Genomic DNA, 26,623 nt, shown 5'->3' with positions numbered 1-26,623 from the left:
TAACAAATCATTTCAACTTGGTAGTTGTTTGCGTGAATGCTTGACTCTCTAAATGCAAATTAAAAGGTGGGGTTCTGGGGTATGATTTCATTTTGGTTTATTTGTCACGTGCAGCTACACCTGTGCGGGGCTGCACGCATCAGAGCAACATCGCTGCAACGGAACAGGACCCGGAAGACTCACCCAGACTCCTCCTCTTAATTACATGACATTGCACCTGCAGACTAACTTTAGATATCTCTCTCTATACCTGGTATACGCCCAAAATTCAAGCACGAGAAAAATGTGTCTCTCACCACAGAATGAGCCATTTCTCCAGCTGGCGATGGTCACATTGGAAGCCTGGCAAACGGCTACATATGCCCGAATGGCATGGCACAGGACCGTGCTGTCCCCTTCTGCCAGGCAGTGGTCGTAGACGCAGTCGGAATAGTAGTGAGCGGGGTCGATCTTTGAGTGGCAGGAGGAGAAGGGCCCTCCGGGGTCTTGGATGATCCAACAGGCTCGCTTGGAGGACATGATCTTGTCTGTACTGCAGACTGGGCAGTCACCTGAGCATCCGTGGTCACAGCCAGTGCTGCCCTCTGACATCCAGCTCTTACCAAATGTAAAGGCGCTGCTGACAAGAGAGCCACTCTGGGTGGTGAAGTCGTCGTTGGTCTTGCTGTTGAAATTGCCGCACAGGCCACTGGTTTGGCCCCTGTACTGTGCAGAAAGGGTGACAAAGACACTGTAGGCCATGTCATAGTTCACCGTCAGGCCAAAGCTGGTTCTCAGTACTGTGTACGCTCCGCTCCTGAAGATGACAACGCTACCAAGGTTTACTGGCAGGATCTGAGCAATCCCGTTGATCTGATAGAAAGAAACAAAGAAAGTTAGGAGAGAAAGAAACAAGTAAAAAAGAATGTCAATGTATTTGAGCTGTGCAATACAAGCATATTTTACAACAAGGGCGTGTAACTATAGAAACCATGGACTCTTTGTACCTGCCTCTTGACAATGAGCAGAAAATTCAAAGCATCCTTGCTTAGAGGCAGACGCTTCTCTTCTTTCTGGGATGAAGAGGAGAGCGGGCCGCACAGATGCCTGAAAACATTACTAATAAGAGTGTTCACATCCTGTGGAGTACGTATGTCAGCTAACATTTTTTTACTGAGCTAAACCAGCAATTGAAGTAAGTTTTGTTTTCATTTTAAGGACCAAACGAAAACGGGTTTCCACTTGTTAATACCTCTAAATGAACAAAATATAGGTTGCTATTTGTTTCCTTGGTTTTAGATATTAATCCGCGCTGAAAATGGGAGCATACAATATTTTACTGTATGCAGTCTTTTAGTGTATACAAACATATTCTTCCAGGGAAATCTAAAGAAAGGAACACAAATACCATTGTATTTACAGGGGTCATTTAGAGCTTGGTGGATAGCTACAAGGCAACTGCAAAAAAATAAGTGAATTTTATCCCGCCAACCCATCTTACGGCAATACTAGGGCTCAATCAATGAGCATTTAGAAATAAATATGTAAGTGCCGGAAATCATACAATTTTGTACAAATACTGACATTATGGCTTCTATGGTTAATTTCCAGACATATTCCTGATTATATGTTGGGAGATGCCAGTGAATAGGCAAAGCAAATCTTTCAGATTGTTTGGTGTCAATCTTATAGTCTATACTGCTTTTCAGCTTCCGAAATACCTACTCTTAGGCTAAAATCTAACTTCCTTATGGAAAGAACAAGGTGAATGGATAAAGCTGTTGGCATTCTGATGGGTTGTCCATGTGGCAGTAGAATTTACTTCTGTCGCTGAACTACAATGGTCAAATAGTAAAATAGTTGCCACAAAAAGTCAAAATGAAATGACTAATCCTCACCAAACCATCCACAGGAAGGAATTCATGTCATAAGACTCTAAGTGATTGCTTGCATAACCCCAGGCACAGAGGATGGGATGTGATAAACCATGGAGGAAAAAGATTACAATAATCTCTATTACTCTTTCAGCATTTATATGGTTTGCGGCAACCTGAAAACCAGTTGAAATCTGATGACATGCACTTGACTTGGTACCTACAATGGTTGTTGTGATCCAAATAATGCAACACTATACTAGCCTATTGGCATTGTTATGACACACATTCTATGGCAGGTATGACTTTTTAGCACTTTCGGGATTTGTCATGCAGAAAGATGTCTGATGCAGACTGTGGTAGTTTGCTTTGGGAATTGACGTCTGTGCTTGTTTTAAGATTGGAAGTTAGATGCTAATGTTAGAAACTTATGTGGTTCGTTCATTTATAGAGAATGATGTAGTATGCAGGACTGAGGCTGGAGCCTTTTACCATCGCATACCCAAACTCAAGTTTGTTAGGCATGCCCATTTCACGCCTATGGAAATGAGAGCGTATGTTTTTCTTTATGGCAATTTCACCTCGAAACTCATTTGCCAACCATAGGGCACATCTAGCTTGCATTGCATCTTTAGTAGGATTTCCATCAAATATTTGCTATTGGATAATATTCATAACGTCAAGTGCAGTTTGAAAATCTGGTAGTCAACTATGTGTGATGCATGGGTTGCATTGGAATCAAACAATGCACTTGGATGTTGTGTTTATGAGATTTCTTGGGGAGTTGGGTGATTTTTTTTTGAAGTTTTTTTTGGGTTCTTCGATGTTTGGTTCAGGAGATTTTTTGAATACCCCCAAATAATGCAGAAATATAAGGAACATTTAAGAGAAAATCAAGATTTTTTCTTTTTATATTTGGTAATGTGTTTGTCTAGCGTTTCTGAGTTACAAAGTGTTCATATTTACCTTGACAGTAGACCTTCTGCCACCCTGGAGATGTATTTGCATCTGGTTCAAAGTCACAAAGACCCCTGTGGTTACAGCCGCTTGAAGGACTTGCCTTTGCGTATTCCTCAACTCAACTCTGAAGAATGGCAGATCTCCTATGGCTCCACTGTACTCAGACAAGATGTATTTGCACGTGCCATGGAAGTCAAACCTTTTTCCATCAAATGTGGTGTAGTGCAGGTTCTTTGTGGCTTGACAGATGCCATCAGGTGGAGTATGACAGCCATAGATACCCTTGATGGTGGTGCATATTTTTCCATTTGTGCATGGAGAAGCTGAGCACTGTACAACCCCAGTCATGCCATCACATCTGCAAAATGTCTGGCAGTTGTCTTTTTTCCAGAAAGTTTCTCCAGCATGGTAGTATCTTCCATTGTCTGTGCAACCGCATTGATTTTGAGCTACACACTCCATGCCACTGAGCACAAACCCAGTCTTGCATTGGCATGCTTCCAAATATGGAGTAAGATAGGTGGCTGGCACAGTGGTGTTTGCACAGGTGGCCGGGTACGAAGGTCCAAACAGCTCATACTGTTGGTTACTGGAACAGTTCATCTCTGGAGAAGAAAAATACAATATGGATGCACTTTAACCATAGGCATACTATTGGAGGTAACTTTTCAGCAGGTTTAACACAATTTGACAACCAACTTCTGTCGAACACACACAGACACACACACATATATATGTATATATATAAATATATATACACACAGACACATGCACATATATAAATGCATAGTTATGCATATATATATATAGTAGTAGGTCAGGTGAGGTATGATAAGGCATGGTCTGTGATACGATAAGGTATGATAAGGTATGGCAAACAACCAATCAATCTGCATTGCCTGATTGGATAATACAATCTATCAACAAATACCACCTTAATCTTACAAAATCTAAAAAAAATAAAAATATCAGAATTTAAAATCAACAGTTAAAATGTTGTACAGTCACAGTTGTAATTCAGACATAATGTTAGCCAGCCTCAGTGATTTCTGTCCTATTATCCAAGCAGCATGTACTAATTTTGAAACATCAAAAACTACGGTCTTATCAGTGACAGTTGTGCACATACATAATGCATTTAAGCAATTTGATATTCCCACAGAGTGGCATAAAGGAACTATCCATCTTGCTTTAGGCCTCTGGAATGCAATACAAAAGAACAATAAACAGTCTCCAGATTCCTCTGTATTGTTAAATAAAACAAAAAATTAGACTTGCTGGTGGAAGTCAACCAAGATGATGTGTAGGTGGCAATGGGAAGAACTTCATACCTGCATTTCAAATAAAGTGATCTTAGGAAAGGTAGGTGAATAAAGTCAACCAATTCCTCATATTAATATGTAATGGAGCATAAATGCCTGTGGCCAAATGCCAAGGTAAACAGATCATTCATAATGTTCCCTAAAGAGGTTTCAAAATCTCTTCTTCATGGTAGAAACAAGGGATCCATGAACGAACGCGGTACCCGACCAATAATCGCTCAGGCCTGATTCAATCAAGCAAGATTCAAGGGAATCCTGTGAACTGCAGACTGGTATACAATTGATAGTGCCTTTCCTTCCATCAACATAACAAATACACATGAAAATGCAGAAACACAGTTTGTCATTTGCTATTAGGACCATTTTTACCATTACCACTGATGAGGGTGGGGGTGAGCATCAAGACTCAATTGAGACTTTACCTCTTGTGAACCATGGATCTCCCACACTCAAATATGGTAATAAATGACTTATTAAACAAAGTTGTGCAGGAAGGTAAAACCACAGTGAATAGGCCTCGTCTCTTCTCTTGTGTATTAGAAGAGATGGTTGAACCTCTCATGCCAGTTCTGTAACCTTCATTAGCTCAGAATGCTTGCCTGTCTATACTAAATGTTATAGTGATACATTTTTCTGCTATTTTCATTTAAGGTTGTCCAGTTCTCCTAGTCTCTACAGGTGTGGTACACTGATTCGATATTCCCAAGTGCGGCTTTCAGCTCAACTTTTCAATGAAAAGGATTTCATTGTTTTGTTCAGCACTCAAGGATCCTCCTATAATATGTGCTATAAAGCTGGAGAGATCAGGCAATATTTGATAGATTCACACCTGGGATCATCTACTTGTTCCCTACCACGCATACTAATACATTATTTTTAGTTGGCGGTCAATAAGAAACAGCCTTACCTCCTGCCTGATTGTTATCTGAGAAGCAAGAAGGGGCATGCAGGATTCATCAAGCACAAAGGAGATCAGCATTTCCTTATAAGTGAACTCTCGGAAACAGAGCATTGCAGATGCCAGAAAATTGGCACAATTGTCTAGTATTTGTGCCAATATCTATGTGCAATTTTGACGAATTTAGAACTGGAGGCCTATTCCACGCACATCTGAACGTAAGGAACCATTCAATAAGCATCCATACATGGGGAGCTTCGGTTGCCCACTTGGGCATGAAATTATTGTTAAGCAGGCACAAGGCAAAATTTGAATTATTTTTCGAAAATATTGGCAATGTGGCATATATCGAGTCAAGACGGAAATCTCATACTTTCTGTGGGGGATCATGATAAACTGGAAATTATTTCAGAAATGATGGGTGATTGCTACTTTTTTTCGGGAACTATTAAAAGTAGGTTGACTCAGCGTCTTCCTAGAATATTCTGTTATTCATTATCATCTCCTTTAAAAGCCAGTTCTATTGGAGGAAGAACTGCTGCCTTCAGAGCTGCCTGTATTATGCTTGTAGAGATTGAAAATTTCCCTAGATATGTGCTAAGTCCCAATGATGTAATAAACTGCATTGGTTTCTCCATTAGTCCATATCGTTGTTCCAGGAAATGATGGTTTGGATGTTGGATGTAAATCTAGTATGATGAATGTGCACACTGCATAACTGTAAGTTGTGATAATTTACCTTCAACAAAATCTGCACTGTATTGTTGTTCGTAAAAGTTGTCAAATAGGCATGAGTACCAATATGTTGAATATGTGGAAAATAAACCTACTTACCGCAACCTAGAATGTTCCTCCATGGCCTGATGGCAATACCATGACTCTGGCAATGACGGGCATACATTTTCACAATTTCACAGAGGGTTTGATGGTCACCATCAGTTCCACACATGTCATAGATACAGTTCTTGAAGTAAACCTCAGTGTCAGCATTGAGGCTGTTGTTAAATGGACCGGTTGGATCTTTCATGATTCCACAGTGGTTCTGGTTGCTGAACTGAGACACCATATCCTCACCACACACTGGTGGATTGTCAGTGTCTACGCAATTGAAAGGAGACTCTTCACCATCCTCTTTCCAGCTGTTTCCAAAGGTGACCACACTTTCCACCAGTGATCCATCAGGAACCCTAAAGTCATCACTCTTGTTTCCATTGAAGTTTCCACAAAGGCCAGAAAGAGATCCTGAGTATGCTGTTGGCACCTGCACAGCTACATGATGCATCCAGTCGAAGGAAACCACAAGGCCAAAGTCAGTCTGGATAACTGCAGATGAGCCACTATAATAGACCTGGATCTTCCCAGATTGACTGGAAATTGGGAGATTACATGCAGAACCATTCATCTGAAATGAATAAACATTTTAAAATCAAAATATATTATTATATTACAAAGGTTTAAATTGCACAGTCCCTCTACATGTTGTTATTTCTATTTTTCTAAAAATAATATTGCCATTGCCTCAATCGGGCTAAACCAACCAAAGTTAACATTTTCAAAATTTAAAGCATGATGTTTCCTTTGACATTTTTACAATTTCTATTATTGTAAGTGTTTTTCGTCTTTCATTCTAAAATATTTTTCATGTACCGTTGGTGCTCCACATCTTTTCACCTCTTAGCACATCTCCAAAAAGAGGATGTACACTATAAAGTTATGTTGTTGATGACCTGAGAGTGGTGAGTTCAATGTCTTATATTACAGATTAAAGGATAGTATTCTTGGGTTTCGCTCAGGGGAGTTGTACACATGAAGGGATAATAAAGTGCCCCAAAGGGATGAGTCAAGGAAATAACTTGTACCTACACTTTATGCATACTTTTTCTGTTTCACACTTATCTTTGTCTGTTATTCAGAGAATACTCTTTGTTAATCTGTGAAATGTGTTCTAGTTCCAGTGTCAAAGGTCTTCATTAACCTTATTGCCTCAGTTATCTGAGTTCTCTTTCTCTTTGTCCCTTGACCTTTCATTGTCCCTGTGTCTTTCCTCACAGGTTTGGTCTTTATGGTATATTCTACATGCCAGCTTCCACTACGTACAAGTATGCAGATGTTGTCAGCTGTTTTAAGGCTTCAGTGACACCACATTTAATTAATTAACCCCATACAATCTACAATTGGTTGAAGTAGTTTGTGTGAGGAAAGGTCACTATGATCATGATGACCTATGTTAAGTAAATTGATGGCGTGGCTCTAGGACTAATCTACAGGTCAATATTGGATCTACAGCCTGATCAAGCCTGAAAGGGATAATGTTTCACTTATTTATTTGGTATAAATAATAATTCTGTTGGACATTTTGTGCAAGAAATTTTAAAGGAATATACTGAACTGTATTGAAAAATCCGTATAAAAAATTACAGCTGTGAGATTGGCTGTCCAACATTGAAAAGTTTATTTAAACTACTGTTTTAGCTTCCATTCCTTTACTTTATGTCCAGTATTTGGAGAACATTTTGCACATTCCTGTTCTGTGGCATCTGTTTTATGTGTAAGACTATTCTGTAACTCCTTAAACACCTTCCTAGATATGAATAATTTATATTTGAGTGATCTAGCAGGGTGCTTCCACAATTGCTGGAAAAATAATTGGCTTTTCAGATTACTGCTTCATGCAAGTGTCCATGATGGAAGCTTAAGTCCTTCCCCTTCTCAGTCGTACTTGTCTGTTACATGAAGGAAGCATCTTAATGTGGTCCATGTCTAGTGACTGCCATCTGATGTTTGGCATCATCTGCAAGGCCAGGTTCACACTTCATTATAAACATCTAGCAATAAAGGTTAACAGTCAACAGACGATCTTTCTTATTTTTGTCTACATATGGTGATAAATTAGAACCATTTTTATAGACAATTAGACAGGTAAAAGCAATATCTGACAACAAAGGGAAATACCTACAAATGAGTGGTGCATAGCGATTTGTTGTGATAGTGGAAATGCGTTTGCTCAGGTGCAATATTCTTAATTCATGCTCTGGCTAACCATAGCTGTAAATACTCTGATGTGTGTTATGCTTCTCCCATTTGTTATTAGACGTTCCACATAAAGATACTTAATATGCTGTTTACTATGTAACAAAGATGTTACTGACGTGGTCACTTGAGATTTGCTAATACGTGCATAAATGTACATATGTCCTGCTACAATGTATGGCTAGGTTCTTTAAGCACCGAGCACGTTCCCCTGTGGCATTCTGCAATCAGTACATGTATGGGACTGTGACCCTGTGCTTTACCTGCTTATAGAGGCAGCAGTCAGTTTCTAGCCTGCTCGCTGGTGACTGGCACAGTGACCAGAGCTGGATGTCCATTCATTAGATTTGTGTTGAAAGGGTTTGAGAATTTGTGCCACCTGAGCATTTTACATATCATGATATCCTCCATTCTTGCTACAGGTCTTAAATGTTTTTCTAACGGTTGCTTGGACCTCAGATTAGGAAAGAGTCATCACATTAGCTAGTAGAGAAGAACATATAACATCACGTAAACAAATATCATCACCTTACCTCAACTAGGCCATATTTTCCACTTGCTATAGAAATCTGCTCTCCGTAGACATTTAATTCCACTCTTCGTGTACAGGCCACCACTGGTGATGAGCGGTGCTCGTTCTGCACCATGATGCTGAATTCATTGAGAGAGCCAGTCTGGGAGCTGGACTTGCTGAGGGTGTACCTGCAGGTTCCCTGATAGTCAAAAGCCACTCTATCAAAGGTGCGGTAGTGCAGGTCACCGGAGGCCCAGCAGATACCACTGTCAACAGGGTAGCACTTCCTGATTCCATTCATGACCTTACATTCTTCTAGGGTGACACACGTGTGGGCTTCACACACCATCTGTTGTGCGATACAGGTGCATTTCTGGCTGCAGGTATCTGTTAGGAAGACCTCATCTCCCAGGTTGTAGTAGACACCGTCCATGGTGCAGCCGCACTGGCTTTCTGGCACACAGAGGCCAAAGTGAAGAGCAAACCCTTCATCACAGAAGCATCCGTCCACGTTCTCGGCTGTGCATGGGGTACTTTGATGAAGGTTCTTACAGGTGGTTGGGCAGCCAGTGCCAAACAGTTCATAGTGGCTGTTCTCTGGACAGTTGTCATCTGTGGAGAATAAACATGGGTAGAATGATGTCATTGTTACTCTTTTAAGCACTGGGGGTGGACTAAGTCAAGAGCAACGTATTGCATACTTCGGAATTAAATTTTCCCTTCAACTTCCATGGTACATTTAGGTACTAAAATATTCAAACATGGCTGTGATTCAAATGTTTCTAAGAAACACAAATTAGAAATCTGTATAGAATTGAAACAAACAATTGAAACACACTGCAATTTAGCAACATTTGCTGATATTGCCTCATAGGGCTCTGTTTATCCTTCCGACTACTAGGAAAGGGATGAATGTGAAAATGCTATACCAAATATCTAGAACATACTGTGTCAGAGAGCTATTAGCTTACCACACTGCAGCTCTGACTTCCAGTCTGAAATCACCAAGCTGTGAAGGTTACAGATCTCCTCGTAGGCCTGGACAGCTGTGCAGAGCATCCCCTTGTTGGTGCCGTAGTAGCAGAGATCATACACACAAGAGGCCACAAATGGTTCCGCATCCTCGTACCACTGGCACTCATCGAAGGGGCCCGATGGGCGGGTGATGATCCTGCAGAGCCCTTCAATGGCTCCCAGATTATTGCAGGTATCATTAGAGCTGATCACACCTGTATCATCCTTACACCTAAGAAGAGTTTCAGACATTTTGTTAGTTCTACAGAAAATAAATATAAACTAAATCTGTGCTAATTACAATAGGAGTTGCTTCCTCCCGCTTCACTCAAGAAGAATTTTTTTTTTAAAGTTGCTAGAAGGGACTGTTTTTTTTATTGTTGGCTTCTGAAGCTTATACATTTTTGTAAACTAGAGCACCGAGGTGTACAGTTTTATTCAAATACCCTGCAGATGTGCAAATCTAACACCAAAGTGGGGAGTCCTTATTCAAAAGAGAAAAGCAGTATGACCCTCTCACTGAGAGGCACGGCAGATTAGAAGCCTGAGCTCTATAAGCACAGCCGCTTCCACCATACAGTCCCATCTATACATTCCTCACCATGTTCTCTCTTGTAGCGGTAGTAACCCCTGTAATTTTCTTTTGGGGACAGTTGAGTAGGATTATTCCGAAAGAACACTCAGACTCCACATCTAATGTTCCGTTCAGACACTCTTGGCATACCCCAAGAAAAAGGAGACTAAAATCTGACCACTCTTTCCTGCAATTGAGAAAGTACCCTCACTAACCCCTTTACTTGTGGTCCTGCCTGGCGGTAGCATATATCTAGTGCCAGGGGAAGCAGCTACACCCAAGCATGAAGCCAAGCTGGCTTCTGGTGACAGCTGGTAAAAGGGACTGCTAAGTTGTCCTTTGGTGATAGTTATGTAGAAACTGCGCTAATGAACTTTCATGAATGGACAGTCCACTCTCTAGGGTGACCTATCAGTGCACTGGTCATTGTTCTACAGAATCACAGATCTGCTGTTTTTTTATAAGTTAGTCAACTAACCACAGGCCTATAGTCTGACAACCAAGTTTCCGGTACCGATATAGGCCGTATAAAAGCTTAAGTATGAGAAATCAAAACATGTAGTTATCAACTAGTGTTTTAAAACTATGATTAACATTTGACTCTGGCTGAACCACAACATACTGTCTATTCTGGTAGGAACAAGTTCTTTACATTTTCTTCATCAGTACAGTGTAAATATTTACCACTCTTTATCTGTGAACATATGTCACTCTCATTGTTTCAGATCAAAGGAGAGTGGCACCAGGCAAGACATAAGATTTGGATACAGTGCCTAGTATGTGTTTAACTATAGGTAGCTGTTATTTTTTAGTATTACTAGACATCCGTATCATGGTACTATAAATGACTCTTCTATCAGTGTCTGTCGCGGTATGTGCCAGAGATCCTGTCCCATATCAGAATTTTGCCCATTAGTGCCAATGTGCCCATCCCAGCATGATGGAAGTCCAAGGGCCTAGGTTCCCATTAGTCTTCTGATATGAGCAAACCACTTTAATAAATGTCAGTGTAGCTTCAAAAAAGTCAGAAAAACATTCTGTGATTTTAAGAATGCTCTTTTTACTTCAGATGGCTGAGCCCTGAGTAGAGGCCACCATACATTGGGCAAAAAGCACCACCTCTGGGCATATCTTTAATATGAAGATGCAAATTAAATATACACAATGCTTGACTTAATAGCGACTTATTGGCAAACAAGCTTGCAGTTTGGCCAAGTCAGAGATACTATTCATACACTGACATATTGTTCATAATACATTAATTTGGCCATATAGGGGTACATGAAATGCCTTTGAAACAACACTCCCAATTATTATCATATACACCCTAGTGGTAGTATGTCATGAAGGAAAACTCTGCCCCAAATGAACCTTTGTGTGAGCCTTAAGATACATATTAATCGTGCTCTTCCTTAACTTTCAGGAAGCTCTTTTGATGTTTCTGTTTTCCAGTTTACTAAGATGAAAAATCACTCACCCTGCCGAATCAATATCTGCTTTCCAGGAGTTTCCAAATTCTGCATCGTTGCGAGCAAGCGTACCATCCGGTTTCACCTTGTCATCCTTAGCATTTCCGTTGTAGTTGCCACACAACCCTCGCACTTGGTTCTTATACTGGGGTCCAACTTGTACTTTGACTGTGTTGATACCATTGTACTGTATGCGCACACCAAGGGGCGTGTCCACAGAGATAGCACTCTTGACTGCTGTGACATTTGCTATGGATCCTAAAGTGGCTGGAAGTCGAGTTTTGATTCCGTTGATCTGAAAGACAAGCGGGGATGTTATTTAAGGAACCCTCAGCAGATAGAGAGATTTTTCTGACTAATGGTCCGATTTGGATGTTGGCAGATGGTTACTCCATTACAAACATAATGGATAACCTGTCTTCCTCATTACAAGTGCATTACACCCTATGCTATTTGTAATTAAGTGGGCTGAACATCTGACACATTTGTGATGGAATAACCCGTCTGCCAATCTCTAAATAAGGCACCAAGAGTCCAATAAAATTCTCAATTGATCAATCATATGTTTTGATGCCAATCTGTACCAGTTAAACAACTGAGGTACAGTTAGACAACGAGAGATGATATCATGGTCCAAGAGATAAAGAGAGCAGATTAATATGCCATTAATTGTCAGTGGCATCCAAAACTGAAGCACAAGAACTCCTAATATCAAATCCAAAGCATTAAGCTCTCCAACTAATCACTCTATACATTAGTATTCTAAGATAGGCCACTTCACCTCACATCAATTAATTTCCAACCACTTCATAAAGGTGCCAATGCCGGCAAATAAGCACATAGACCGATGAAGTGCTTCCTATAAATAAACATTGTGATCAATATATTAAGATGTCTATGACCTAAAATGACTACTTAGACGAAGACTAACAAATGAGCTTGTTGTATCACCACTTGTGGCACATCATTCACAACTTCCTATCTTCATTTTAGTACCTCCCTGGCTACCACATATGTGGTAAAACACTTAAAGCCAGGTGCATTTCTAATAAGTATTGCACAACAGCAACAATCACATACTGACACAGAAAACAGTGCCCCTACCAAGAAAACAAGCATTGGCAATGCCAATAGGTCTGGCTTATAATTGAAAGTGCCCTTTGCGTCATTTATAGGTTTAGGCACTCAATAGGCCCTCATAAATGCCTTCTTCCACACATCTTTGCACTCATACTTCTATTTATCAATCCATTAACTCATTCTTTCAGTCACCCTCTGACACAACTGGAATAAAAACACATGGAACTTAACAACACATGAAAGATAAATTAAAAGAATAGAATACAAGTAGATAAAAAGCCTGCAAGCTAAGAGTGCACTGCACTATCACTTGGCTATACTGGGCCACTGGAGCTAATGGTGGTGGCACCCAATCAACTGTCAGCAGTAGTGACAGATGTCCCACAACAGAACGTAAACACTGCTACCAGATGGCCGAACCCCATCCAGCCACCATCTTTAGGTCAGGCAATGCACACATACATGCCAACATTTTGAAGCTGGTAAGAGGGAGATTTCAAAACAAAAATGGAGGAAATATATTTTTTCCCATGACTTCTATTGAAGCAGAGGCAATTTCAGACAGGAGACAGCTAAAGTAAAGCCATATTTGCCTTCAAATATTTCCCACCTGAATAGGGTCTGTTGACATGTATGTCCACCTCTAGTGTGGTTAAGGTACTTCATGAGAACTATAAGCTTTCCTGACTTGAACAGTTGTTGTGACACCAGTGCACATGTACAGACATCTATCTATACGATAGTTCCCACAAACACACCAATCCTCACCCATCTCTCACAGTTGTGAGAGGACAGAGGCTTCAACAGGGTCAGGTGCACCAGAATTTGGGCATGTGGCTGAGAGATGCAGTAGAGGCAGGTTTACCTATCCCACTCCCTGCAGGCCCACCTCTTCACACCACTTGAGCACTTCCCTCTTGTGCTCCTTCACATGGTGGTACATGTTCAGGAACAGGAGAATGCTGTTCAGTCTCACACAGTCTGCATGCTTTTTGGCCTCCTCCCAGATCAGCAGTGACCCCTGCAAGAGCAGCCCCATATTGTCTCCTCCACTTCAGAACCACACAACTCTGCTCCAGTACTCTGTGAGGTGCCATCCTGACTCCACCCCACGTCACACGTTCTCCAATTTAAACCTCGTGGCCATGACAGAAGTGCACACAGGAACAAGTGCTTCTACTGAAGTGGTACTCTGCCGATTGAGAAGTAAAATGAATAGACATCCTCTTTTCTCTAGAGGAGATAGACCAGCCACCCAGAGACTCGCGTTCAATGCTGTGTTTGCTAGGTCTTTGCAAGATGCCACTGTGCAACAGCTTGATTGACCAATTGATATCCAGCTTCTGAGACAATTTCTTCGGAGCAAACCATAACTTCTGTCCCATCGAATACTGGACTTTAGGCTCCCAATATGTGGGTGGAACCAAAGCCTCTCTACTGGTGATTCTAACATAATTGCCACCCCACCTAAATAACTTGCATTCTCAGAGAGTAAAATCTGGAAAGACTGACCTTTTGTTACTACTAAGAACAACAGAGTTCTCAGGGTTGAGGCTGCAGAGGCAAGACTTAAGGAACTGACCTGAAATAAATATCTTGATGAATGAAAACCCTCGTAGGTATGAGGCTTAATTCAAGGTAATGGGTGCATTGACACCTGAAAAGTATCGGGCTCTGTCCAACTAGGTCTAAAATGTCACATGGCTGTATGCGGAGCAACGCTCGAGGATTCTTGGTAGTGGGGAGGTGAATGATGACCATGTAGCAGTTTGCCAGAAAACAGGGTATTCCTGGAGTAAATTGGGAGAGGTGGATGGATGTGTTTGCACAGACGGTTTTGCGCTGCCATCGCTCGGGCAGACCCTACGACATGGATTAGAAAGCTGAGAGCTACGCTGTTTGGTTATGAAGAATTGCTGAACATCAATTTGTTGTTTTTTTTAAATACAGCTTCTTGCTGCGGTCTTGGGGCTCTATAGCTCTGTTAACCACGGGTGTAACTATTAAGTTGAAAAACAGCACCAAAGCGAGGACTTGGAATTGTAAACGTGTCAGTAATCTGCGCATGTTTACTGTGAAAGTCTCCCTGAACCTCTGGGAGTTTCCGGATTAGCTAGTAAAAGCCATGCCTACAACATCAATAAGCATTTGCAATGCAAAGGGTCTCGCATCTGCTCGAGTTAGAGCTATTAGCGTTATAAACTCCTAAACCGACTTTTCTTGCCACATAAATTGAAAATTGAAAGTTAAAGACTTTCACATAAGGGAGCTGATTCACAGCACCACGGCCGCTATGAGCATCAGCGTGAAGAGCTACACAAAAGGAAAAGAAGCTCGCTTGCAGTTAAACTTATCAGCAAAAGTGCAATTAGCCATGTAACAGGGGCGATGGCCAAGGCGGTAACAAAACCTCCCCAAGGAGGGACAAAGGTAAACCATTTACCAATGTAATCAAAGGATTTTTGAAGGGCAAGCCCAGGAAAGAGTGGTAGCGATGGGCGTGAGGTGGGCGTTGTTAAAAGCTCAGATACACACCAACATGTCGGAAAACCAGCACATGCGCGTTGCAATGCTCAACCTAAAAAGGCACCAGTTTGATAACCAGTCACCAGAATATTCACCAAGTGCCCACATGGGCTCGAATTTCATTGAATTTAATAGAAATTTCCCCATGTGAATACTTGTTGACTTTGCGAATTCTTTGAGATTGTCATCACTTTTCGTGGATAAACAGTTATTTATAGGGATCGGTTACAGTGTATTGTATTCCAAAACTGGGTCAGATTAGGACAGAAACTAGGCCAGGGCACCAACATAAAAGTGCCCCCAAGTGCAGTAAAAAAGCTAAAATGTGGCCCATGTTTGCAAATTAAGGCAGTTTTGAACTTGTAAAGACACTCTGTATAATGGATTTGAACTTGCTGCAGGTAATGTTTGCTTTATTATCAGGGATATCAATAGTTAAAACCGACCCAGCAAGCCATAAAACAGGCACACAAACAGCGAAAAGAGACCACATGTTGACCTGTGTGACCAGCGCGTTGGGCACTGGCTGATTGCTTTCTAGGCCAGTCAAACACTGTTCTAGAGACACCAAACCAAGGAGCAGCATACAGCAGGATTGCCAGCACAAAAACCCGTTATACATTCTTGTGGAGTCAGGGTACCCTGCACTGCCCCTGCTGCTGGCTCGTCCCGCGTCCTCTGGTCCTTGGACTCCCCCAGATGGGGGGGCCTTGGCATGGGAATGTAACATACCTTTGTGTGCAGGGAGCAGCCATTGACTGAAACAGTTTTTCTTGTAATGTGTATTTTTTCTGTTCAACATTACTCCGCGTTGCTCCTGACACCAGCCTGCACCTGCACCCGGAAAGTTCTAGGAGTGACGGTACTGGGGGAGGGATCTGGGGAGCACTTTGGGTACAAAGGGCTGGTGATACTTGGGTGGGTGAAGAAATAGTGCACAACGGGGGGTCTGAAAGAGAAAACCAGGGCTGAAGAGGGGGGTTTGCTGACACTGCCTGGAGGAACCACTATTTAAAAGGGAACAGAGGGAAGACGGCGCACAGGGGTAAACGGTGGCATTGCTGACAATAAACAGTAAAAAAGTAGGGTTGTTTCACAGCACCACAGGTTACACTTCCTGGTGCATGATGTCACTATGTACAAGCATCACGGAGATTGTAGCCCACTTACACCATGGCCTGAAGGAGAAGCTGAACCCTTGTGTTGGGACTGCAAATCCCAGCATGTAATGCTCATTTTTCCACGTTGGAAAAACCTTCCATCAATCGATAGCATTGCAATACAAGCACTTTTCGGAGGCAACCGTATCACATCTTGTAAATCTCAATCCCAGCTTGTGGGCGGAGCCAAAGCCCTTCTTCTGGTTATGATTATCACATCGGTGTCTGGTGATAGCCGTGCTGTCAAACCAAACCATAAAAAGTTCATCCCTGAATCCTTATGAAGACGGAGTCAATCGAAAAATGGTGCGAGACAGAAAATTCAGGGTCATTAAACATGTCATTCTTATCCATTCCCAGATGAATTGTATCCTTCCATTTCTAACACCGCTGATGAGGAAGAACTATTTTTTGATTTTGATGAGGAAGAACTATTTTTTGATTTAGCTTTCAGCACTTCATGGGAGGGTATTGCTTTTCTGGATCTCATATTCCCCAATCTCCGGGGTCCTAATCTCCCACACTCTTTCACTTTCACTTTTCTGTGCCTCTCTCTCTTTGGGTTCCACCTCTCTGACCCTCATCCCCCCAACAGGATGGCACAATTTCAGCCCTCTTCTACTCTTGCCGTCCATTCCCCAATTTTTTTGTTATTACTGATTTTGGAGAGGCTCAGCAGCTGCATATTTCTACCTGTCTTTTTCAGACGGTGCAGGATCCTGTTCATACTATATGTGTAAAAAAAAATACCATTCAAAAACGGTTGCCTCCCATACTGAAATTAAAAAATAAAGTTAATCAATTAAACCATCTAACACGATCGTCGATGCGTTAGCATGAAGGCAAATGAACATGATCTTATCATGGTTTTCACATAACATAAAAGAAAAAGCACTCCAAGCTGGTCTTGCACTATTGCAAAACAAACAAACATTAGCACAGTTATAAGTAAAGTGTTAATCTTACCAGAGGAACTTTTCCTTGTTCAAAGATCAGCTTGAAATGCCCTTCTGTGCTGTTCAGCCAGACGGTGACGCGATACACAAAAGAAACTTTGGGGTTCTGGTAACGTCTATTTTCTGCCACCACACGATAGGAGAATCCCGAAGAAGCAATTGAACCCTGGCTGATCTCGTAGGCACAGGTTCCCATGAAATTGGCTACAGTTCCATCAAAGGTGTGGTAGTGGGGGTCTCCCGTCACGGTGCAGATTGCCCAAGGGCTCTGGCACCCTAGTTTTCCATTCTTCACTGCACACTCCTGTCGCTGGGCACAACTGGTGCTAACACAGCGGAAATAACCAGTGGAGTCACAGCGGCACCTCTTAGAGCAGTCGGAGAGCCAGATGAAGTCTCCAACCTATGAGACAGAGAACAGGTCAGATATGCATTAAATAGTGCAGACTGAGGAATGATACACACTTGGGTAATAGAACGGACAGAGTGATGGGGCACATGCAGAGAAAAAATACAGGCAGAGGGGATAGGGCATACCAAGATACTAGAACAGACTGAAAGTGTAGGAAATACTTTGAAATGGGACAGAAATTATTACTAGCAGATTCGTAAAGGACACGTGAGCACAAAGGATTTGAATGACAGAGTTGACAGCAGACATCAAATACCGGGGAACAATACATTACGGGAACAAGAGAGATTTAACAGATGTGTTAGAAAGGTAAGATAAAGACTTTCAACTGCAAGACTTGGTAATATTTTAGCTGGACGCAGTGGAACATAGAGGTCAGATGACATGAAGGTCGGCAGCTCCAGAACCACCTGCTCACTGCTCCCTGGAACTCTGACCAGTGCTTAATTTGTAAATAAAAAGGTGCCGGTGCCCAAAGCACTCCTCTTAAACACACGGTTGCTGTATTTAAACGTGCGAACACGGAATACTAGGGCGGCGTAATCTCGGGCCTCTTCAATCCATCTACAGCCACTCGCTGCCCCTTCAGCTCACTCTGGTAGCTTTCTACTTTCTCCCTATGTGACGCTTTTTCGTTTTTCCCTTCCTCTGTCTTTCTCATGTGTGTCTTTTCCTCGCAGCAAATGCTTGAGGCTGAAGAATAACCCCCGGCCCTCAAAAATTAGTGCCGGTGCTCAGCACCGGAAAAAACAAGCACAAATTAAGCACTGACTCTGACATATGTTGCCATGTGTTTGTGGAGCTTTCCATACCAGGATAGGCAATTCTAGAAGCCTCCTTCATTGTATAGTAAAGTCAGCGAGCCTGGTGTCAGTTTGATGAGTGAATACACAGCAAGACCCAGGCATACACTTTGATTCCAAACAGTATGGCCGCTTTTCAAGAGTACATTAAAACAGACACCTCCCTATCTATATTTATTATCATGCTCAAGTCCAACTGACCGTAGTTAAGCATTCCTACCGATCCAACCCACACACTCTGACATGACTGAAAGGCTACCTGCAATATTTGAATAAAGTGTGAAAAAAGCAAGATAGACTCACGTTGTAGTACATCCCCTCGTGCTGGCAGCCGCACTGCTCCGCTCTCACGCAGGTGTCTCCGCTTCTCATGTATCCGGCATCACAGACGCAGCCCTCAGAGCAGGTGGCATCACAGTGTGGGAGCAAAGAAGAGGAGACGCAGGAATCTTGGCACTTCCGGTGGCAAAGTTCATAGTGGCTGTTTGTAGGGCACTCCATGGCTGCAGATACCAAAAGAAATACTGTTATTGGTAGGGTGTAAAAGCACACCACTCAGAACTTCATTGAGCAGATGTGACATCCTGACATCAGTGCGTGCAGCTAGAGAGCAGCCTACAATTGTAGGAGATACACTGCAGCCTCAGTGAAGCTCTGGATTCAACCAAACTTTTCCAGTGTTAGCAGAAACAGGGCTTCTGCATACCATAAAGTCACTGAATTCTGGCTATATATTGTGGGCTTTGTGAAAGAACTGTAACATTTTCAGGATTTCAGGCTGTTCGGAGTACCCTGCATGATAAAGGATGCAGAGGCCCCACTAGTTGAGTCTGATGATGTTTTGACAAATTAGTGGGCTCTTTGGCAACCTCACCAGGTGTTGCTAGTGAGTGATCACGTGGCCCAATACAGGGGCATTTGGCAATTAAAAAGTCTTCTACACATCCACTGCAGTCTTAATTGGGCAATAAACTGAATGATTGCCAGATGATTTTTCTGCTTTTTCCGCAATTGTATACAGCGTGAACTCGGCCCAAAGGTATTGGAGAGCTTTACATGAGCACCAGTTACATTACACAAGGACACATTAATTTATTTTGTAGGCACTAGGAGATTAAGGGCTTCATTATGAGTTTGGCAGGCCACCACCGGCCTGCCAGACTCGTGGGGAGGAATCCACCGCAAAGCTGGAGGTCTCCCACCACCCTATTACAATTATTACACCGGGCTGATCGGCAGAAACCTCCGTATTAGGTGGTTTCAGCCAGTCAGCCCGGTGGAAACAGTATTGTGGCATTGGACTCGACTCCTCAGGGAGCCAAGGCCAATGCCGTCGCACAGAGGGTTCCGGGCACCCTTGGAATGCACACTGCTGCCATAGCTGACAGTGCTCATTCCGAGGGTTCTGAACAGGGGGGGGCCTGCAACGCCCAGGACATGGTCGTGGGTAGTACAGGAGCCCCATTATGGCCCCCAACACTGCCTTTCTGCCAGCCTTTTCATGGTGGGGATCCCACCATAAAAAGGTTGGCGGGAAGGGAAGTCGTGATAAGCACGGTGGTGCTGAACTCAGCACCGCTGTGGCTGACCAGAACTTCGACCACCGCCAACCCGTCAGGATCCCTGATCCTGGCAGTGGCGGCGGTCTGCTGCCAGTCCAACCGCTAGGGTTGTAATCTGGCAGTCGGACCGCCAGGAGTGCTGCTGTCCGACCGCCACGGCAAGTTTGGCTGTCTCATGATTGCCAAACTCGTAATGAGGCCTAAGTGATTTGATGAAAATCACAGGTGTTGATCCAATGGCAACACTTGAAACTGGTTCCTCAGTTTCAAAGTCGGCAGCTCTGACAAGTGAGTCACACGTCCTGAAATCTGACATGGTTCTCAGCTGCCTATCCTTTATAGCACACACGAGTGACCCAGCTTATGAAGTGCCTTTTGCCCAAAACCAGCGGCTCTTGGCATTACTCGTTGGATTAGAATATATATGGCCGCAACAATTCATACAAAACACATACCTGAAGCTAGACAAATGTTAGACAAATATATATTATAAGGGGGTGAGTTAGACAACTTCTATAATGTGCACTGCCAATGGCGCGAGCCTCTAAACATTGTTAGCAGTGGCTTTATCCTCTGGGTTCTTGAAACATCTTGTGGAACATCTTTTTATGTTTTGTGCATTTACGCAGCTTCATAAAAGGGGTCAAACTATAGATGCCGGAGGATACTAATCGTTTCCCAATGCTTTGTCCTGTGCAAATAAATACATGTTCTCTGACTCAGACTAAGCAGTATCCTTGCCAGCAATTCTGGTCCTTCCTCCACACGTTGTTTCACATAAGGAAATATAGCAAAAGTATATCACACTGCTTAACAGGAGCACAATTTCATTGCCTTTATTATTTTCACTTCCCTTAGTGAGTTACAGTATGAAAACGATGAAATCCTTTACTCACCACAGAAGGAGCTGTTCCTCCAGCTGCCGATGGTCACATTGGAAGCCTGGCAGGTGGCTGTGTAGATCTGAATGGCATGGCACAGGACCGTGCTGTTCCCTTCAGTCAGGCAGTGGTCATAGATACAGTCAGAATAGTAGTGAGCAGGGTCAATCTTTGAGTGACAGGAGGAGAAGGGCCCTCTGGGGTCTTGGATGATCCAACAGGCTCGCTTGGAGGCCATCATTTTGTCTGCACTGCAGACTGGGCAGTCACCTGAGCAGCCGTGGTCACAGCCGGTGCTGCCTTCAGAAACCCAGCTGACACCAAAGGTAAAGGCATTGGTAATGACAGATCCACTTCGGGTAGTGAAGTCATCGAACACCACCCCGTTGAAGTTCCCACATAGACCACTGGTTTGGCCCTGGAATCGAGCAGGAAGCGTAACGAAGACGCTGTAGACCATGTCATAGTTCACTGTCAGGCCAAAGTCTGTTCTTAGTACTGTGTAGGCCCCACTTTTAAAGATGACAATTCTTCCACTGTTGACATTCACAGGCAGAGTCTGAATGATTCCATTTATCTAATGGAGAAAGTTATGGTAAATGGCTTTGTATTGCATATAAAATTAATTGTCTTACCAACAAACTAAATAAACAGAAGAACTAAATCCTCAATTAATGGATTTAAAACCCTTTCAAAGGGAGTAGAACTGTCTGTTGGTTGAAATATGAAACCGATACAAGACTAACTACACTGATGACAAAAAAAATTGTGCCCAAACTCAATATTTGCTCAAAAAACGAAAACAAACTATACAAATTCAATCAAAAACCTGAGATCATTCTCTGGACCCACAAATTCCTCAACCTCTCAAAAGATGATCATGATTTCCAAAGTGCTTGGATAATGTGCCTTTTAAAACAATGTTGAACTCTTCTAGTGATCATTTCATGATCAAAGTGATAAGAGTTCGGAACCATTGTTACCTTCAGAAACACAAATGCAATGAGTAGCCCTAGAAAGGTTCCTTTCTTAAGGACTGTCACTTTCACAATTTTACAAGTGTGTCACAATCTAAATGACTTCATTTCAGTACATCACAATAGCTTTATCAATGAACCAAATCAAATGCATTAAGAAATTCAGTGCACTTATAACTAAACTACTGGTGTTATCCTCTTGATCTAAATGTGTCTAAGATACTGGCTTTGTACCTTGATGGTGCAGTTGTGGATGAGTGGTGAAGATATTCAAAGAAGTTGACAATTTCTTTGTGACATTTTAGATTTATGGATTGGATTATCTTAAAAAGTCTGAGCTGTCACAAAACAGTAGTATAAAAGACCTGAGATTATGTTACCGTGCTAAAATTGTCTAGAATTCAAATATTTCCGAATATTGTGATAAATGAAAAAAAGGATAACTCTTCCATTAAATGTGATTGTACTGATCCTCATACTGTGGGTGATTAAACAGAAAGCAATTTGCCTCCAGTTGTGAGCCTGAAGAATGAAGACAATCTCAATTTGCAAGGTAAGTGCAGTTTTGTATTTCACAAGGGTGCTTTGAGGTATGAATGTCAAATATTATCAATGCAAAACTATCTTGGTATTCTTCAACAATATTTAAATAAAATAGAAACAAAATATTTACAATAGTATGCCTCGTCACTCTTTACATAATTTATTATGTGTCATTCACTGTTATATGTTCAATATGTTCCAATTGAAAGGCAAATTAAATAAAATTATTCAATTGCTGATGGAAACCTGGCAATAAAATGGTCTACAATGTTGATAGATATTATGATTACTTCATTCAGAATTCAGACACTTCACCTACCTCAACTGTGCCACGTCTCCCACTCTGGAGATGTATCTGAGTCTGATACACAGAAACAAAGACCTCCTTGGTCACAGCCACCCGCAGGCCTTGCCATCGTTCGTTCTTCACCTCCACTCTGAAGAAGGGCAGAGAACCATTGGAACCTTGGACTTCAGACAAGACGTACTTGCAGGTACCCTGGAAATCAAACCTTCTCCCATCAAAGCTGGTGTAGTGGGGGTCTCCCGAGGCTCGGCAGATACCGTCAGGCAGAACATGGCAGCCATAGATGCCTTTGACAGTGGTGCAAGTCTCACCAGTGGCACAAGATGAGAGAGAACACTGGACAGTCCTGCTGGAGCCATCACACCTGCACAAAGTCTGGCAGTTGTTGTTTTTCCAGAAAGTGTCTCCTGCTCCGTAGTATTTGCCATTTTCTGTACAGCCGCACTGACTCTGTGGCACACAGTCTGTGCCACTTAGAACAAACCCGCCCTCACACTGACATCCTTCCTTGCACTGACTGTGGCAGGAGGTTGAGGCACCGGCACAGGTAGCAGGGCAAGAAGAGCCACATAACTCATACTTCTGATTACTGGGACAAGTAATATCTAGAAAATCAAAATGCTATGAATTTGCTGCATGCATTTGGTCACATAAACAATAGTAACATAATAATACTGGAGAGAAATAATAACAACAAAAATAATAATAATAATAATAATAACAATAATTATACTCCTGCTTATAACAATAATCATGATAATAATACTGATAGTAATAATTAGGCTTTATAGCTCACTGTCAAGAGTAATCATATTTGTTAAAGGCCAAAACCTGAATTATGTGTGGCCTATAATGAGAGTGAGGGCCTATAACAACTGCCAGAGCCCAACACGGAAGGTCTAAAAGTCTATACAGCTATCAGAGTATTCCACCCACTGCAATTATATTGCTAATTAAAAATGCATAAAAGAGAAAGATGATCATTGGAGCCTTGTAGTAGGTCTGACCAGCAATTATGGGCCCTGGGCCACTTCTGTCTTCAATGGATCTCTTAGCATTCTAATGTTCTCCTATAGCTAATGCCTGCTGCTGAGGCCTATAACTGATGTTCTTGGCCTTGATCCAGAGGAAGAGGCTCAAGTTGCAGATGAGGGGGAATAACTTAGGGATAGCTGAGACAGAAAAGCTATACTGATATCAGAACATTCCACCAAGTAGTGTTTAACTTAAAAAGGGAGAAACATAAACACAAACATGGGAATGTTGGAGCAGTAGAACTGCTGTAGACAAACTTGGACATATGGCACTCCATTGTCTTCAATGGAGTTCTCAACATTCCACTGTATTAATAGTAAGTGGACTCTCAGCACTGTTGACAAAGTACAGACATTACCGTAATCCATTTCTAAAGTACTTATGCCATTGGAGGCAATACATCAACAATTATGTTGTAGGAATAGGTGGCCAGTCACTGATTTGTGCTGCTCATAATCTTCACATCCCCTCATCCTAAATGGTTGTGCAAGACTATGTTAAATGATTCAGTAGCATGCAAACATCATCTGCATTTATCACTACAAGTAATATAGGATCTGTGTAAAGAGGTATTTAATGATTAGAATTGTGGTCATGAAATTAAAGATAGCTGCATATTACTAGTAATCAAGTGAATCCAATTACAACTGAGAGAAGCCTAAAGGGGGTAACAAAATATATTTTTTAATTTAACCTAAAGAACTGACAACAGTTTCTAAAAAAAAAGGATCACGCCTTTAGGTGCTTTAAGTGGAGCTACAACTTAATGTTTTTAGAAGAAAAAGACAATTTTCCTATTCATCAAATATTAACACCGTCAGAGCTGATATGGTGGATACACTTGTGTTGGGAGCCAAATGATTACTTCTTATGGAAAAACTTCATTAGGTAGGCGATTTTAGGAATCAGAGACGAATATGTTTATGTGTGTGCTCATTATATTAGGGAATTTGTGAGGGTGGTAATTCTTGACCCAATTGCTAAGAGGCATGTATGTAAACTACATGTTTCTAGATCTAGAGGAAAGTATATTCGCCTGTTGCAGGACTGTTTTGAAGACAATATATGAATAAGTTATGGTATTATAGAGATGTCACATGGTACAAATAAAGCTTGTTCTCAAGAAGCTGCAATGCTTTTCATGATTAGCAAACCCACCACTGCTGTGATGTCCCTGCTTATTTGAATAATCAATTTGGTTTCAATTGTTTCCTGGACTTCTGTTCCCCATCCTGTTAAATATGCATCATATTAATGTGGCTGCTGACAAAGCAGTTGAATAACTATAATGTTACAGTAAGGGGGTAAAATATGATTAAACTGAGATAATATAAATACAAATTTCCTACCTAAGGGAGAGATCAATAATTGCACATTTTTTTGAACTTATTCGTTCTATATTAGAATGTGACATATTAACAATTTTCATTTCTTCCCATCCTGGTAGCATACAGAGGCAAGACTGGGTTGTCTGATAAACTCAATTATGAATAAAAATAGAACTATGTTCCTGATTTAAAGTTTGGTGTCATGGTTACTCCATGACAAATGTGACAGATATCCCATCCGTTGCATTACAATTCCATTATATCCTAAGGAACTTGTGGTACGGCGGACAGGATATCCATCATGTTTGTGGTGGAGTAACCCAGGCACAAAACTCTAAATCAGCCTCTAAATTTCAAACTAAAGATTGGCTAGCTTTGCATTTTAAGTTATATAGTAGCGATTTACAGCAATCTGCAATTATTACCATTTTGTTTCATCTCATATTTTTAACAAGAATAGCTTGAAAATATTTCAAACCCTCCCACATCATTAGATGTTTGAGGCCTAAGTGAAGGGCACTTTCATCCAACAGGAAGGCAATTATGAGGTAACAGTGTAGCTTATTTGTGATATAATTTCCACTGAAATTAGATTAATTGGCAATTGATTGACGAGGAAGGTTACAAGAATATTAATATGAGCACTGGAAGCAGCTGTGATTAAAACCTGCCTCGTCCACATTGAATATTCTTTCAAAATCAATGGATTTAAACTGTTTTTTCAAACACCAGGAAGGTAGTTTGTATTTGATCAATTGAATCTTTATCATGTGTTAAACATGTGGAGTACCGCAGAGTGTCTCCCTATCCTGCATGCCGTCTAATATCTATGTCCACTCCCTAGCACAGCTCCTTGAACTCTATTAGGTGAACCTCAAATGTGCAAGGGTGGTTCATTAATTCAGCTGGAAGATAAGCCAATGAAGCACATTAACATCATCATCTAGATTACTTTCACTAGTGTACATCATGTTTACTGTTGATAAAAGAGAGGGTTTTATAAATTTGGAAAAACACTAGCCAGTATGGAACACTTTGAATAGATTTTCAGGTTAAATGCACCACAAGCCATTATACTGGAAGTATAATACCTAGAACCCAGATTCATCACCCAAGCTAAAGTGATGGTCCAGAACATAAATCGATTTCCCTCTTTTCCAGGAGATTTACCATACTCCTCTGCAACTAGTTAGAGAGCTTTGGTGATAGCATGTCCACTGCAAGAATGTTTACACAGGGCTTCAAAGAAGGTCATTGATAACTGTCAAACACTTCAAAATCAGACATTCAGAATATGCCTGGATAAGTGAATAATCAGAGACACTACACCAGCTCTGAAAGCACTATACTGGCACCCAGAAACACAAGATGCAAGTTAAAGATAAGCAGGGCTTATAGGTGCTAAAGATCAAGATATGC

The 26,623-nt window shown here is 41.7% G+C and overlaps 1 protein-coding gene across 2 annotated transcripts in view; it reads right to left on the bottom strand.

Annotated features, from left to right (window-relative positions):
• LOC138246422 (uncharacterized) overlaps positions 1-26,623 on the bottom strand; it is a 274,958-nt gene that overhangs the window by 41,096 nt on the left and 207,239 nt on the right. For both annotated transcript variants that reach the window (XM_069201032.1, XM_069201033.1), the window contains exons 76-85: positions 22,854-23,446; positions 21,030-21,591; positions 18,875-19,074; positions 17,367-17,759; positions 11,643-11,929; positions 9,549-9,823; positions 8,597-9,189; positions 5,868-6,435; positions 2,820-3,418; positions 297-852 (exon numbers count right to left, since the gene is read on the bottom strand). In XM_069201032.1, coding sequence (XP_069057133.1) covers positions 297-852; positions 2,820-3,418; positions 5,868-6,435; positions 8,597-9,189; positions 9,549-9,823; positions 11,643-11,929; positions 17,367-17,759; positions 18,875-19,074; positions 21,030-21,591; positions 22,854-23,446 — 4,626 coding nt within the window. The remainder of the gene's footprint in view (positions 1-296; positions 853-2,819; positions 3,419-5,867; positions 6,436-8,596; positions 9,190-9,548; positions 9,824-11,642; positions 11,930-17,366; positions 17,760-18,874; positions 19,075-21,029; positions 21,592-22,853; positions 23,447-26,623) is intronic.

Source organism: Pleurodeles waltl, chromosome 7 (genome assembly GCF_031143425.1).
Source record: "Pleurodeles waltl isolate 20211129_DDA chromosome 7, aPleWal1.hap1.20221129, whole genome shotgun sequence".
Classification (NCBI taxonomy): Eukaryota; Metazoa; Chordata; class Amphibia; order Caudata; family Salamandridae; genus Pleurodeles; species Pleurodeles waltl.
Note: the sequence above shows the minus strand (reverse complement) of the source record. Positions and strands in the feature narration are given on the sequence as shown.